At 46.7% G+C, this 12,299-nt stretch overlaps 1 protein-coding gene across 6 annotated transcripts in view; it reads right to left on the bottom strand.

The window, feature by feature from the left end:
- Positions 1–12,299, bottom strand: part of LOC144511902 (voltage-dependent L-type calcium channel subunit alpha-1S-like) — an 841,603-nt gene that overhangs the window by 521,534 nt on the left and 307,770 nt on the right. For all 6 annotated transcript variants that reach the window (XR_013500922.1, XR_013500923.1, XM_078242345.1 and 3 more), the window contains exons 23-24: positions 12,058–12,198; positions 10,994–11,195 (exon numbers count right to left, since the gene is read on the bottom strand). Coding sequence is in view for 4 of the 6 variants with exons in the window: in XM_078242345.1 (XP_078098471.1) it covers positions 10,994–11,195; positions 12,058–12,198 (343 nt within the window). In the remaining 2 variants the exon portion in view is untranslated. The remainder of the gene's footprint in view (positions 1–10,993; positions 11,196–12,057; positions 12,199–12,299) is intronic.

Here is a 12,299-nt window from a genome sequence, read left to right as displayed (position 1 = left end):
AAGAGAGTGAGGATTGTTTCTCGGGTATGGGATGAGTGTGGGCATTGTTACTCGGGTTTGAGATGAGAGTGAGGATTGTTACACAGATATGGGATGAGAGTGAGGATTGTTACTTGGGTTGAGTATGAGAGCGAGCATTGCTCCTCGAATACCAGGATGAGTGTGAGCATTGTTACTCAGATGAGTGGGAGTTTTGTCACTCGGGTGCAGGAAGAGAGTGAGGATTGTTACTCAGGTACATGATGAGAGTGAGAATTGCTACTTAAATGCAGTAGGAGAGTAAGACTGTTACTCGGGTATGCAACAAGAGTAGGGATTGTTACACAGAGATAGGATGAGAGTGAGTGTTGTTACTCAGGTACAGGATGAGAATGAGGAGTGATACTCGGGTAAGGGATGAGAGTGAGGATTGTTACTCAGGTACGGGGTGAGAGTGAGGCTTGTTACTCAAGTGTGGGATGAGGGTGAGGATTATTACTCAGATACATGATGAGAATGAGAATTGTTACTCAGGTGTGGGATGATATTGAGGATTGTTACCCAGATATGGGATGAGAGTGACTATTGTCGTTCAGATAGAGATGAGTGTAAGCATTTTTACTCTGGTAGGCAATGAGAACGAGGATTGTTACTCAGGTACAGAATGCGAGTCACAATTTCTACTCAATTCTGTGATGAGAGTGACTCAGGTACAGGACAAGAGTGAGGATTGTTAGTCAGGAATGCCATGAGAGTGAGGATTGTTACACAGGTACGGGCTGAGAGTGAGGATTGTTACTCAGGTACAGGATGAGAGTGAGATTTATTACTCAGGCATGGGATGAGAGTAAGGATTGTTACTCTGGGAGAGGATGAGAGTGAGGATTGATACTCAGGTACAGAACAAAAGTGAGGATTGTTATTCTGGTAGAGAATGAGAGTGAGGATTGTTATTCTGGTAGAGAATGAGAGTGAGGATTGGTACCCGGGTACGGGATGAGAGTGAGGGTTGTTACTTGGATGTGGGATGAGAGTGAGGATTGTTACTCAGGTACATGATGAGAGTGAGGATTGTTACACAGGTAGTGTGAGGCTTGTTACTCAAGTGAGGGATGAGAGTGAGGATTGTTATTCTCATAGAGGATGAGAGTGAGGATTGATACCCGGATACGGGACGAGTGTGAATGTTGTTATTTGGGTATGGGACGAGTGTGAGGATTGTTCCTCAGGTCCAGGATGTGTGTGAGGATTGTTACAGAGGTACAGGATGAGAGTGAGGATTTTTACACAGGTACGGGATGAGAGTGAGGATTGTTACTTCATAGAATCATAGAAACCCTACAGTGCAGAAGGAGGCCATTCGGCCCATCGAGTCTGCACCGACCACTTCGGTACAGGATGAGAGTGAAGATTGTTCCTCAGGTATGGGATGAGAGTGAGGATTGGTACTCGGGTGAGGGACGAGTGTGAGGGTTGTTACTCAGGTACAGGATGAGAGTGTGGGTTGTTACTCAGATATGGGATTTGAATGAGGATTGTTACTTGGGTATGGGATGAGAGTGAGGATTGTTACTCAGGTACACAATGAGAGTCACCATTTTTACTCAGTTCTATGAGAGTGAGGATTGTTACTCGGGAACAGGATGAGAGTGAGGATTGTTACTCAGGGATGGAACGTGAGTGAGGATTGTTACTCAGGGATGGGACGTGAGTGAGGATTGTTACTCAGGGATGGGACGTGAGTGAGGATTGTTACTCAGGGATGGGACGTGAGTGAGGATTGTTACTCAGGTGCGGGATGAGTGTCAGGATTGTTATGCAGATACAGTACGAGAGTGAGGATTGTTACTCGGGTGCGGGATGAGAGTCAGGATTGTTATGCAGATACAGTACGAGAGTGAGGATTGTTACTCGGGTGCGGGATGAGAGTGAGGATTCTTACTCGGGTGCGGGACGAGTGCGAGGATTGTTACACAGATACAGGATGAAAGTGAGGATTGTAACTCGGGTAGACTGTGAGAGCGAGGATAGTTACTCAAGTACGAGATGAGTTTGAGCATTGTTACTCAGGTACAGGAAGAGGGTGAGGATTGTTACTCAGGTACACGATGAGAGTGAGGATTGATACTCAGGTGCGGGATGAGAGAGGATTGTTACTCAGTGCAGGATCAGAGTGAGTATTGTTACTCAGGTGCAGGATGACAGTGAAGGTTACTACTCAACTGCAGGATGAGAGTGAGGATTGTTACTCGGGTATGGGATGAGAGTGAGGATTGTTAGTACGGGACAAGGTTGAGGATTGTGACTCAGGTACGTGACGAATGTGGGGATTGTTACTCTGGTAGAGGATGAGAGTGAGTGTTGTTACTCGGGTACAGGATGAGAGTGAGGATTGATACTCGGGTACGGGATGAGAGTGAGGATTGTTATTCAGGTACGAAATGAGTGACGAATTTTACTCAGTTCTCTGAGACTCAGGTACAGGATGAGCATGTGGATTATTACTCAAAGTTCATTTATTAGTCACAAGTAAGGCTTACATTAACACTGCAATGAAGTTACTGTGAAATTCTCCTAGTCGCCACAGTCCGGCGCCTGTTCGGGTCAATGCACCTAACCAGCATGTCTTTCAGAATGTGGGAGGAAACCGGAGCACCCGGATGAAACCAACGCAGACACGGGGAGAACGTGCAAACTCCACACAGACTGACTTATGCCGGGAATCGAACCCGTATCCCTGGCGCTGTGAAACGGCAGTGCTAACCACTGTGCTACCGTGCCGCCCGTCCCATACTCAGGTATGGGATGAGGTTGAGGATTTTTGCCCGGGTACGGGATGAAAGTGAAGATTTTCACTCGGGTATGCACATGAGAGTGACTATTGTTGTTCGGATACGGGATGAATGTCTCACTATTTTTACCCAGTTCTGTGAGAGTGAGGATTGTTATTTAGCTACGGGGCTAGAGTGAGGATTGGTACCTGGTTGCAGGACAAGAGGATTCGTGTACGGTATGAGAGCAAGGATTGTCACTCAGGGACAGGATGAGAGTAAGGATTGTATCTCGGATATAAGATGAGAATTGTTACTCAGATATGGGACGAGAGTGAGGATTGTTGCTCAGGTACGGCACGAGAGTGAAGATGTTACTCAGGTACGGGACGAGAGTGAGGATTGTTACTCTGGTACAGGATGAGAATGAGGATTGGTACCTGGAGGCGGGATTAGAGTGAGGATTGTTACTCGGGTACAGGATGAGAGTGAGGATTGTTACTCAGAAATGCCATGAGAGTGAGGGCTGTTACTCAGATATGGGATGAGAGTGAGGATTGTTACTCAGGTATGCCATGAGAGTGATGCTTGTTACACAGGTACAGGATGAGAGTGAGGATTGTTGCTCGGGTACAGGTTGAGAGTGAGGATTGTTACTCAGGGAAAGGATGAGAATGAAGATTGAACCCCGGGTACAGGATGAGAATGGGAATTGTTACACGGGTACAGGATGAGAGTGAGGATTGTTACTCAGGTATGGGACGAGAGTGACGATTGTTGCTCAGGTACAGGATGAGAGTGAGGATTGTTACTCAAGTATGGGACGAGAGTGATGATTGTTGCTCAGATACGGGGTGAGAGTGGCGATTGTTACTCAGGTACTGGACGAGACTGAGGTTTGTTACTCAGGTATAGGATGAGAGTGAGGATTGTTACTCTGGTAGAGGATAAGAGTGAGGATTGGAACGTGGATGCAGGACTAGAGTGAGAATTGTTACTCAGGTACAGAATGAGAGTGAGATTTGTTACTTGGGTATGAGATGTGAGTGAGGATTCTTACTCGGGTATGGGATGACAGTGAGGATTGTTACTCAGATATGCCATGAGAGTGAGGATTGTTACTCTGGTAGAGGATGAGATTGAGGATTGGTACCTGAGTGCAGGACGAATGTGGGGTTTGTTAGTTGGGAACCGGATGAGAGTGAGGATCATTACTCGAGTACATGATGACAGTGAGGATTGATACTCAGGTGTGGGATGAGACTGACAATTGTTACTCGGTACAGGATCAGAGTGAGCATTGTTACTCGGGTGCAGAGTGATAGTGAAGATTGCTACTCGAGTGCAGGACGAGAGTGAGGATTGTTACTCGGGTACGCAATGAGAGTGGGGATTGTTATTCGGGTGAGGGATGAGATTCAGGATTGTTACACAGATACAGGATGAGAGTGAGGATTGTTACTCGGGTACACGATGAGATTCAGGATTGTTACTCAGGTACACGATGAGAGTGAGGATTGATATGCAGGAACGGGATGAGAGTGAGGATTGTTACTCCGGTACACGATGAGAGTGAGGATTGATATGCAGGAACGGGATGAGAGTGAGGATTGTTACTCGGGTACACGATGAGAGTGAGGATTGATATGCGGGAACGGGATGAGAGTGAGGATTGTTACTCGGGTACACGATGAGAGTGAGGATTGATATGCGGGAACGGGATGAGAGTGAGGATTGTTACTCGGGTACACGATGAGAGTGAGGATTGATATGCAGGAACGGGATGAGAGTGAGGATTGTTACTCGGGTACACGATGAGAGTGAGGATTGATATGCAGGAACGGGATGAGAGTGAGGATTGTTATTCAGGTACAGAATAAGAGTGACGAATTTTACTGAGTTCTTTGAGAACCAGGATTGTTACTCAGGTACAGGACAAGAGTGTGGATTGTTACTCTAAGTTTATTTATTAGTCACAAGTAAGGCTTACATTAAACTGCAATGATCTTTCTGTGAAATTCTCCTAGTCACTACAGTCCAGCTCCTGTTCAGGTCAATGCACCTAACCAGTACGTCTTTCAGAATGTGGGATGAAACTGGAGCACCGGGATGAAACCCACGCAGACATGGGGAGAACATGCAAACTTCACACAGACAGCTGGGAATCGAACCTGCGTCCCTGGTGCTGTGAAGCAGCAGTGCTAACCGTTGTGCTACTGTGCCGCCCGACCCGTACTCAGGTATGGGATGAGAGTGAGGATTGTTACTCAGGTGTGGGATGATATTGAGGATTGTTACCCGAGTACGGGATGAGAGTGAAGATTTTCACTCGGGTATACATGAGAATGGTTATTGTTGTTCGGATACGGGATGAACGTGAGCATTGTTACTCTGGTAGGCAATGGGAGTGAGGATTGTTATTCAGGTACAGACTGAGAGTCACAATTTTTACTCAGTTGTGTGATGAGAGTGAGGGTTGTTACTCAAGTATGCCATGAGAGTGAGGATTGTTACTCGGGTGCAGGATGAAAGTGAGGATTGTTACTCTGGTAGAACAAAGAACAAAGAACAAAGAACCGTACAGCACAGGAAACAGGCCCTTCGGCCCTCCAAGCCTGTGCCGCTCCTTGGTCCAACTAGACCAATCGTTTGTATCCCTCCATTCCCAGGCTGCTCATGTGACTATCCAGGTAAGTCTTAAACAATGTCAGCGTGCCTGCCTCCACCACCCTACTTGGCAGCGCATTCCAGGCCCCCACCACCCTCTGTGTAAAAAACGTCCCTCTGATGTCTGAGTTATACCTCGCCCCTTTCAGCTTGAGCCCGTGACCCCTCGTGATCGTCACCTCCGACCTGGGAAAAAGCTTCCCACTGTTCACCCTATCTATACCCTTCATAATCTTGTATACCTCTATTAGATCTCCCCTCATTCTCCGTCTTTCCAAGGAGAACAACCCCAGTCTACCCAATCTCTCCTCATAGCTAAGACCCTCCATACCAGGCAACATCCTGGTAAACCTTCTCTGCACTCTCTCCAATGCCTCCACGTCCTTCTGGTAGTGCGGCGACCAGAACTGGACGCAGTACTCCAAATGTGGCCTAACCAGCGTTCTATACAGCTGCATCATCAGACTCCAGCTTTTATACTCTATACCCCGTCCTATAAAGGCAAGCATACCATATGCCTTCTTCACCACCTTCTCCACCTGTGTTGCCACCTTCAAGGATTTGTGGACTTGCACACCTAGGTCCCTCTGTGTTTCTATACTCCTGATGACTCTGCCATTTATTGTATAACTCCTCCCTACATTATTTCTTCCAAAATGCATCACTTCGCATTTATCCGGATTAAACTCCATCTGCCACCTCTCCGCCCAATTTTCCAGCCTATCTATATCCTGCTGTATTGCCCGACAATGCTCTTCGCTATCCGCAATTCCAGCCATCTTCGTGTCATCCGCGAAACTTGCTGATTACACCAGTTACACCTTCTTCCAAATCATTTATATATATCACAAATAGCAGAGGTCCCAGTACAGAGCCCTGCGGAACACCACTGGTCACAGACCTCCAGCTGGAAAAAGACCCTTCGACCACTACCCTCTGTCTCCTATGGCCAAGCCACTTCTCCTTGTATCCCATGAGCCTTAACCTTCTTCACCAACCTGCCATGTGGGACTTTGTCAAATGCCTTACTCAAATCCATATAGACGACATTCACGGCCCTTCCTTCATCAACCGTTTCTGTCACTTCCTCAAAAAACTCCACCAAATTTGTAAGGCACGACCTCCCTCTTACAAAACCATGCTGTCTGTCACTAATGAGATTGTTCCGTTCTAAATGCACATACATCCTGTCTCTAAGAATCCTCTCCAACAACTTCCCGACCACGGACGTCAAGCTCACTGGCCTATAATTTCCTGGGTTTTCCCTGCTACCCTTCTTAAACAACGGGACCACATTCGCTATCCTCCAATCCTCAGGGACCTCACCCGTGTCCAAAGAAGCGACAAAGATTTCCGTCAGAGGCCCAGCAATTTCACCTCTCGTCTCCCTGAGCAGTCGAGGATAGATGCCATCAGGCCCTGGGGCTTTGTCAGTTTTAATGTTCCCTAAAAAACCTAACACTTCCTCTCTTGTAATGGAGATTTTCTCTAACGGGTCAACACCTCCCTCCGAGACACTCCCGGTTAACACGCCCCTCTCCTTCGTGAATACCGATACAAAGTATTCATTTAGGATCTCCCCTATTCCCTTGGGTTCTAAGCATAATTCCCCTCCTTTGTCCCTGAGAGGTCCGATTTTCTCCCTGACAACTCTTTTGTTCCTAACGTATGAATAGAATGCCTTAGGATTCTCCTTAATCCTGCCTGCCAAGAACATCTCGTGACCTCTTTTTGCCCTTCTAACTCCCCGTTTGAGTTCTTTCCTACTCTCTCTGTATTCCTCCAGAGCTCCATCTGTTTTCAGTTGCCTGGACTTAACGTACGCCTCCCTTTTCATTTTAATCAGATCCTCAATTTCCCTGGTTATCCACGGCTCTCGAATCCTACCTTTCCTATCTTTCCTTTTTACAGGCACATGCCTATCCTGCAGCCTTATCAATAGTTCCTTAAAAGACTCCCACATGCCAGACGCGGACTTGCCCTCGAACATCCTCTCCCAATCAACATCCACCAATTCCTGCCTAATCCGGCTATAGTCAGCCTTCCCCCAATTTAGCTCCCTACCCGTAGGACAGCACTCATCCTTGTCCATTACTATCCTAAAGTTAACAGAGTTGTGGTCACTATTTGCCACATGTTCCCCATCCGAAACTTTGACGACCTGACCGGGCTCATTTCCCAGAACTAGGTCCAGTATAGCCCCCTCTCTAGTCGGGCTATCTACATACTGTTCCAAAGAACCTTCCAGTACGCATTTTACAAATTCCTCCCCGTCCGGACCCCCAGCCCTAAGCACTTTCCAGTCTGTGCCAGGGAAATTAAAGTCCCCCACTACAACAACCCTATGTTTTCTGCACCTATCCAGAATCTCCTGACATATCCTTTCCTCCACTTCCCGTGGGCTGTTGGGTGGTCTGTAGTACACCCCCAGCATAGTGACTGCACCCTTCCTGTTTCTGAGTTCCACCCACAGCGACTCAGTACATGACCCCTCTAAGTTGTCTACCCTCTGCACCGCGGTAATATGCTCCTTAACTAATATCGCTACTCCCCCACCTTTTTTAGCCCCTCCTCTGTCTCGCCTAAAACACTTATACCCCGGAATATTCAGCTGCCAGTCCTGTCCTTCTTTTAACCAAGTTTCCATCACCGCAACCACATCCAAATTCCGCATAAGGATGAGAATGAGGATTGGTACTCAGGTGCGGGACAACTGTGAGGGTTGTTACTCGGGAACGCGATGAGAATGAGGATTGTTCCTCAGATACAGGATGAGTGTGAGGATTGTTACTAAGGTATAGGATGAGAGTGAGAATTGTTACTCTGGTAGAGGATGAGTGCGAGGATTGGTACCTGGGTGCGGGACGAGAGTGAGGATTGTGATTTGGGTACACGATTAGAATGAGGATCATTACTCATGTGTGGGACGAGAGTGAGGATTGTTGCTCAGGTATGGCACGAGAGTAAGGTTTGTTACTCAGGTACGGGACAAGAATGAGGTTTGTTACTCAGGTACGGGATGAGGGTGAGGATTGTTACTCAGATATGGGACGAGGGTGAGGATTGTTACTCTGGTAGAGGATGAGAGTGAGGATTGGTACCTGGGTGCGGGACTAGAGTGTGGATTGTTACTCAGGTACAGGATGAGAGTGTGGAGTGTTACTCAGGTACGATACGAGAGTGAGGATTGTTATTCAGGTAGAGGATGAGAGTGTGGACTTTTGCCCGGGTACGAGACGAGAGTGAGGATTGTTACTCAGGTAGAGGATGAGATAGAGGATTGTTACTCAGGTACAGGATGAGAGTAAGGATTGTTACACAGGTATGAGATGAGAATGAGGATTGTTATTTGGCTTCTGGATGACAGTGAGGATTGGTACCTGGGTATGGGACTAGAGTTAGTTATGCGGGTACAGGTTGAGCGTGAGTGTTGTTAGTCGGGTATGGGATAAGGGTGAGGGCTGTTACTTGGATAGGGGATGAGAGTGAGCATTGTTACTCGGTACGGGATGAGAGTGAAGATAGTCACTCAGGTACAGAATGAGAGAAACGATTTTTACTCGGTTCTGTGATGAGAGTGAGGATTGTTACTCAGGTACGGGACGAGAGTGAGAATTGTTGCTCTGGTAGAGAATGAGAGTGAGGATTGGTACCCAAGTGTTGGACATTTGTGAGGGTTGTTACTCTGGCATGACATGAGAGTTATGATTGTTACTCAGGTACAGGATGAGAGTGAGAATTGTTCCTCAGGTGCAGGATGGGAGTGAGGATTGTTACTCGGGTATGGGATGTGTGTGTGGATTGTTACTTAGGTACATGATGAGTGTGAAGATTTTCACTCAGGTATGCAATGCGAGTGACTATTGTTCAGATAAGGGATGAATGTGAGGATTGTTCCTCTGGTAGGCATTGAGAGTGAGGATTGTTACTCAGGTACAGAATGAGAGTCACAATTTTTACTCAGTTCTGTGATGAGAGTGAAGATTCTCACTCAGGTATGTGATGAGAGTGAGGATTGTTACTCAGGTACGGGCAGAATGTGACGTTTGTTACTCAGGTATGGGACGAGAGTGAAGATTGTTACTCTGGTAGAGGATGAGAGTGGGGATTGGTACCCAGGTGCAGGACGAGAGTGAGTGCTGTTATTCGGGTACAGGATGTGAGTGAGGGTTGTTACTCAGGTATGAACTGAGAGTGAGCATTATTACTCGGGTATGGGATGAGAATGAGGAGTGTTACTCAGGTACGGGATGAGAGTAGGGATTGTTACTCAGGTACAGGACGAGAGTGAGGGCTGTTGCTCTGGTTAAGGATGTGAGTGAGGATTGGTACCTGGGTGCGGGATGTTTGTGAGGGTTGTTACTCTGGTGAGAGTTAGGATTGTTCCTTGGCTACAGGATGAGAATGAGGATTGATACTCATGTACATAAAGAGAGTTACTCATGTACATGATGAGAGTGAGGATTGTTATTCAGATATGGGATGAGAGTGAGGATTGTTACACGGGTACGGGCTGAGAGTGAGCATTGTTACTCGGGTACAGGATGAGAGTGACGAGTGTTACTCAGGTACGGGACGAGAGTGGGGATTCTTACTCAGGTACAGGATGAAAGTGAGGGTTGTTACTCAGGTACAAAATGAAAGTGAGTGTTGTTACTCAGGTACAGGATGAAAGTGAGGGTTATTATTCAGGTATGGGATGAGTGAGGGTTGTTATTCAGGTATGGGATGAGAGTGAGGGTTGTTATTCAGGTACGGGATGAAAGTGAGGGTTATTATTCAGGTATGGGATGAGAGTGAGGATTGTTACTCGGGTATGGGATGAGAGTGAGGATTGTTTCTCAGGCACAAAATGAGAGTCACGATTTTTACTCAGTTCTATGAAAGTGAGGATTATTACTCACCCACAGAGCGAGAGTGAGGATTGGTACCCAGGTGTGGGACGAGAGAGAGGGTTGTTCCCGGGTACAGGATGATAGTGAGGATTGTTACTCGGGTACGGGATGAGAGTGAGGATTGTTACTGGTGTACAGAATAAAAGTGAGGATTGTTACTCGGGTACAGGATGAAAGTGAGGATTGTTACTCGGGTACAGGATGAAAGTGAGGATTGTTACTCGGGTATGGGATGGGAGTGAGGATTGTTTCTCAGGCACAAAATGAGAGTCACGATTTTTACTCAGTTCTATGAAAGTGAGGATTATTACTCACCCACAGAGCGAGAGTGAGGATTGGTACCCAGGTGTGGGACGAGAGAGAGGGTTGTTCCCGGGTACAGGATGATAGTGAGGATTGTTACTCGGGTACGGGATGAGAGTGAGGATTGTTACTGGTGTACAGAATAAAAGTGAGGATTGTTACTCGGGTACAGGATGAAAGTGAGGATTGTTACTCGGGTACAGGATGAAAGTGAGGATTGTTACTCGGGTATGGGATGGGAGTGAGGATTGTTTCTCGGGTACAGGTTGAGAGTGAGGATTGTTGCTTGGTATGGGATGTGAGTGAGGATTGTTACTTGGGTGCGGGATGACAGTGAGGATTGCTACTCGGGTACAGGATGAACCTGTGGGTCGTTACCTGGTTTTTGTCCAGTTCACAGTTCTTGTATTCAACCTCTCCCTGTTCTTGGAACGTTACAATTACAAACCCCACAAATATATTCATCATGAAGAAAGCAATGAGAATGATGTAGATAATGAAGAAAATTGAAATTCCCACTCGGTAGTTGAAGATCGGTCCCATGTCCTCGGTGTGAGAGTCAATGGCCTTGTACAGTAACCTGGGTGGGAGAGATGACAGTTACCTCCACTAGACGCTCAGTTCATGCTCTATACAATATCCAGCTCTGCTCTCTCCATTATACAAATCCCAAGGCAAATGCCTATTGTAATATAAAAAAGAGGACGGGGGTAAAGCAACTGAGGGAATGCAGCCCTTCTTGAATACAAACGTAGATCAGCAAACGCATAGTAAGAATGAAATCCCACTCTCAAATATTCTTTACAACTCAATACCTTGTGTCCTGACTGAGAACAAGGAGTTAAAGGCAGATGGTGATGAAGTTGTAATGTGACTGCACTGGTAAATCTGTGGCCTGGCTTTGTGCTCTGGCAGGATGGGTTCAAATTCCACCATGGCAGTTGGTGGAATTTAAAATTGAAAGTTTTGTCATTGATTGTTATAAAAAGCCATTTGGTTCACTCACTTTTTTAGGGAAGGAAATCTGCCATCCTTCCCTAGTCTGGCCTGCATGTGACTCCAGACTCACAGCATAGTGGATGATGGACTGTCCTCTGAAATGGCTGAGCAAGCTACTGAGTTGTGGAAATATGCGAGGGGCAACAAATACTGGCTTTACCACCAAAGCCCAAGAATGAATAAAAAAGTTTCCACAGGGACTTCGAGACCCCCTGATATCACTGTCAAACAATCATAATGACCCACTTAGATCCTATCCCAACTCTCAGTGAGACCTTGTACTCACCAAGATTGCTAATAAGTGCAATTTTACTGAGATTGCACTCTGCATTCAGTGGGATTGCTCTCTGTACTCACTAGGATCTCCCTCTGTACTCTCTTGCATCTCTCTTACTCTCTGGGATCGCACTTGCACATACTGGAGTCCCTCCCTCAGTACTCACTGGGGCCACCCCTCGAAGGTGGAAACAGTAAAGAGAGCCATCATCGCTGATAAGACATTGTCAAAATTGAAGTCGCTATTAATCCACATCCGCTCCTGGATTGTGAGCTGGCCTGGTTCACCATAGACAATAAACTGACCCCTGCCAGAGAGAAGGAAAGAAGAAGGGAAAGAGAGAGTGCAGAGATTATGGAGTGTGAGCGAGAGAGAAAAGGGACAATGAAGGGATGAGAGAGAGTTGGA

This window comes from Mustelus asterias, chromosome 25, assembly GCF_964213995.1.
Source record: "Mustelus asterias chromosome 25, sMusAst1.hap1.1, whole genome shotgun sequence".
NCBI classification, from domain to species: Eukaryota; Metazoa; Chordata; class Chondrichthyes; order Carcharhiniformes; family Triakidae; genus Mustelus; species Mustelus asterias.
This window is presented reverse-complemented; position numbering and strand designations above follow the sequence as displayed.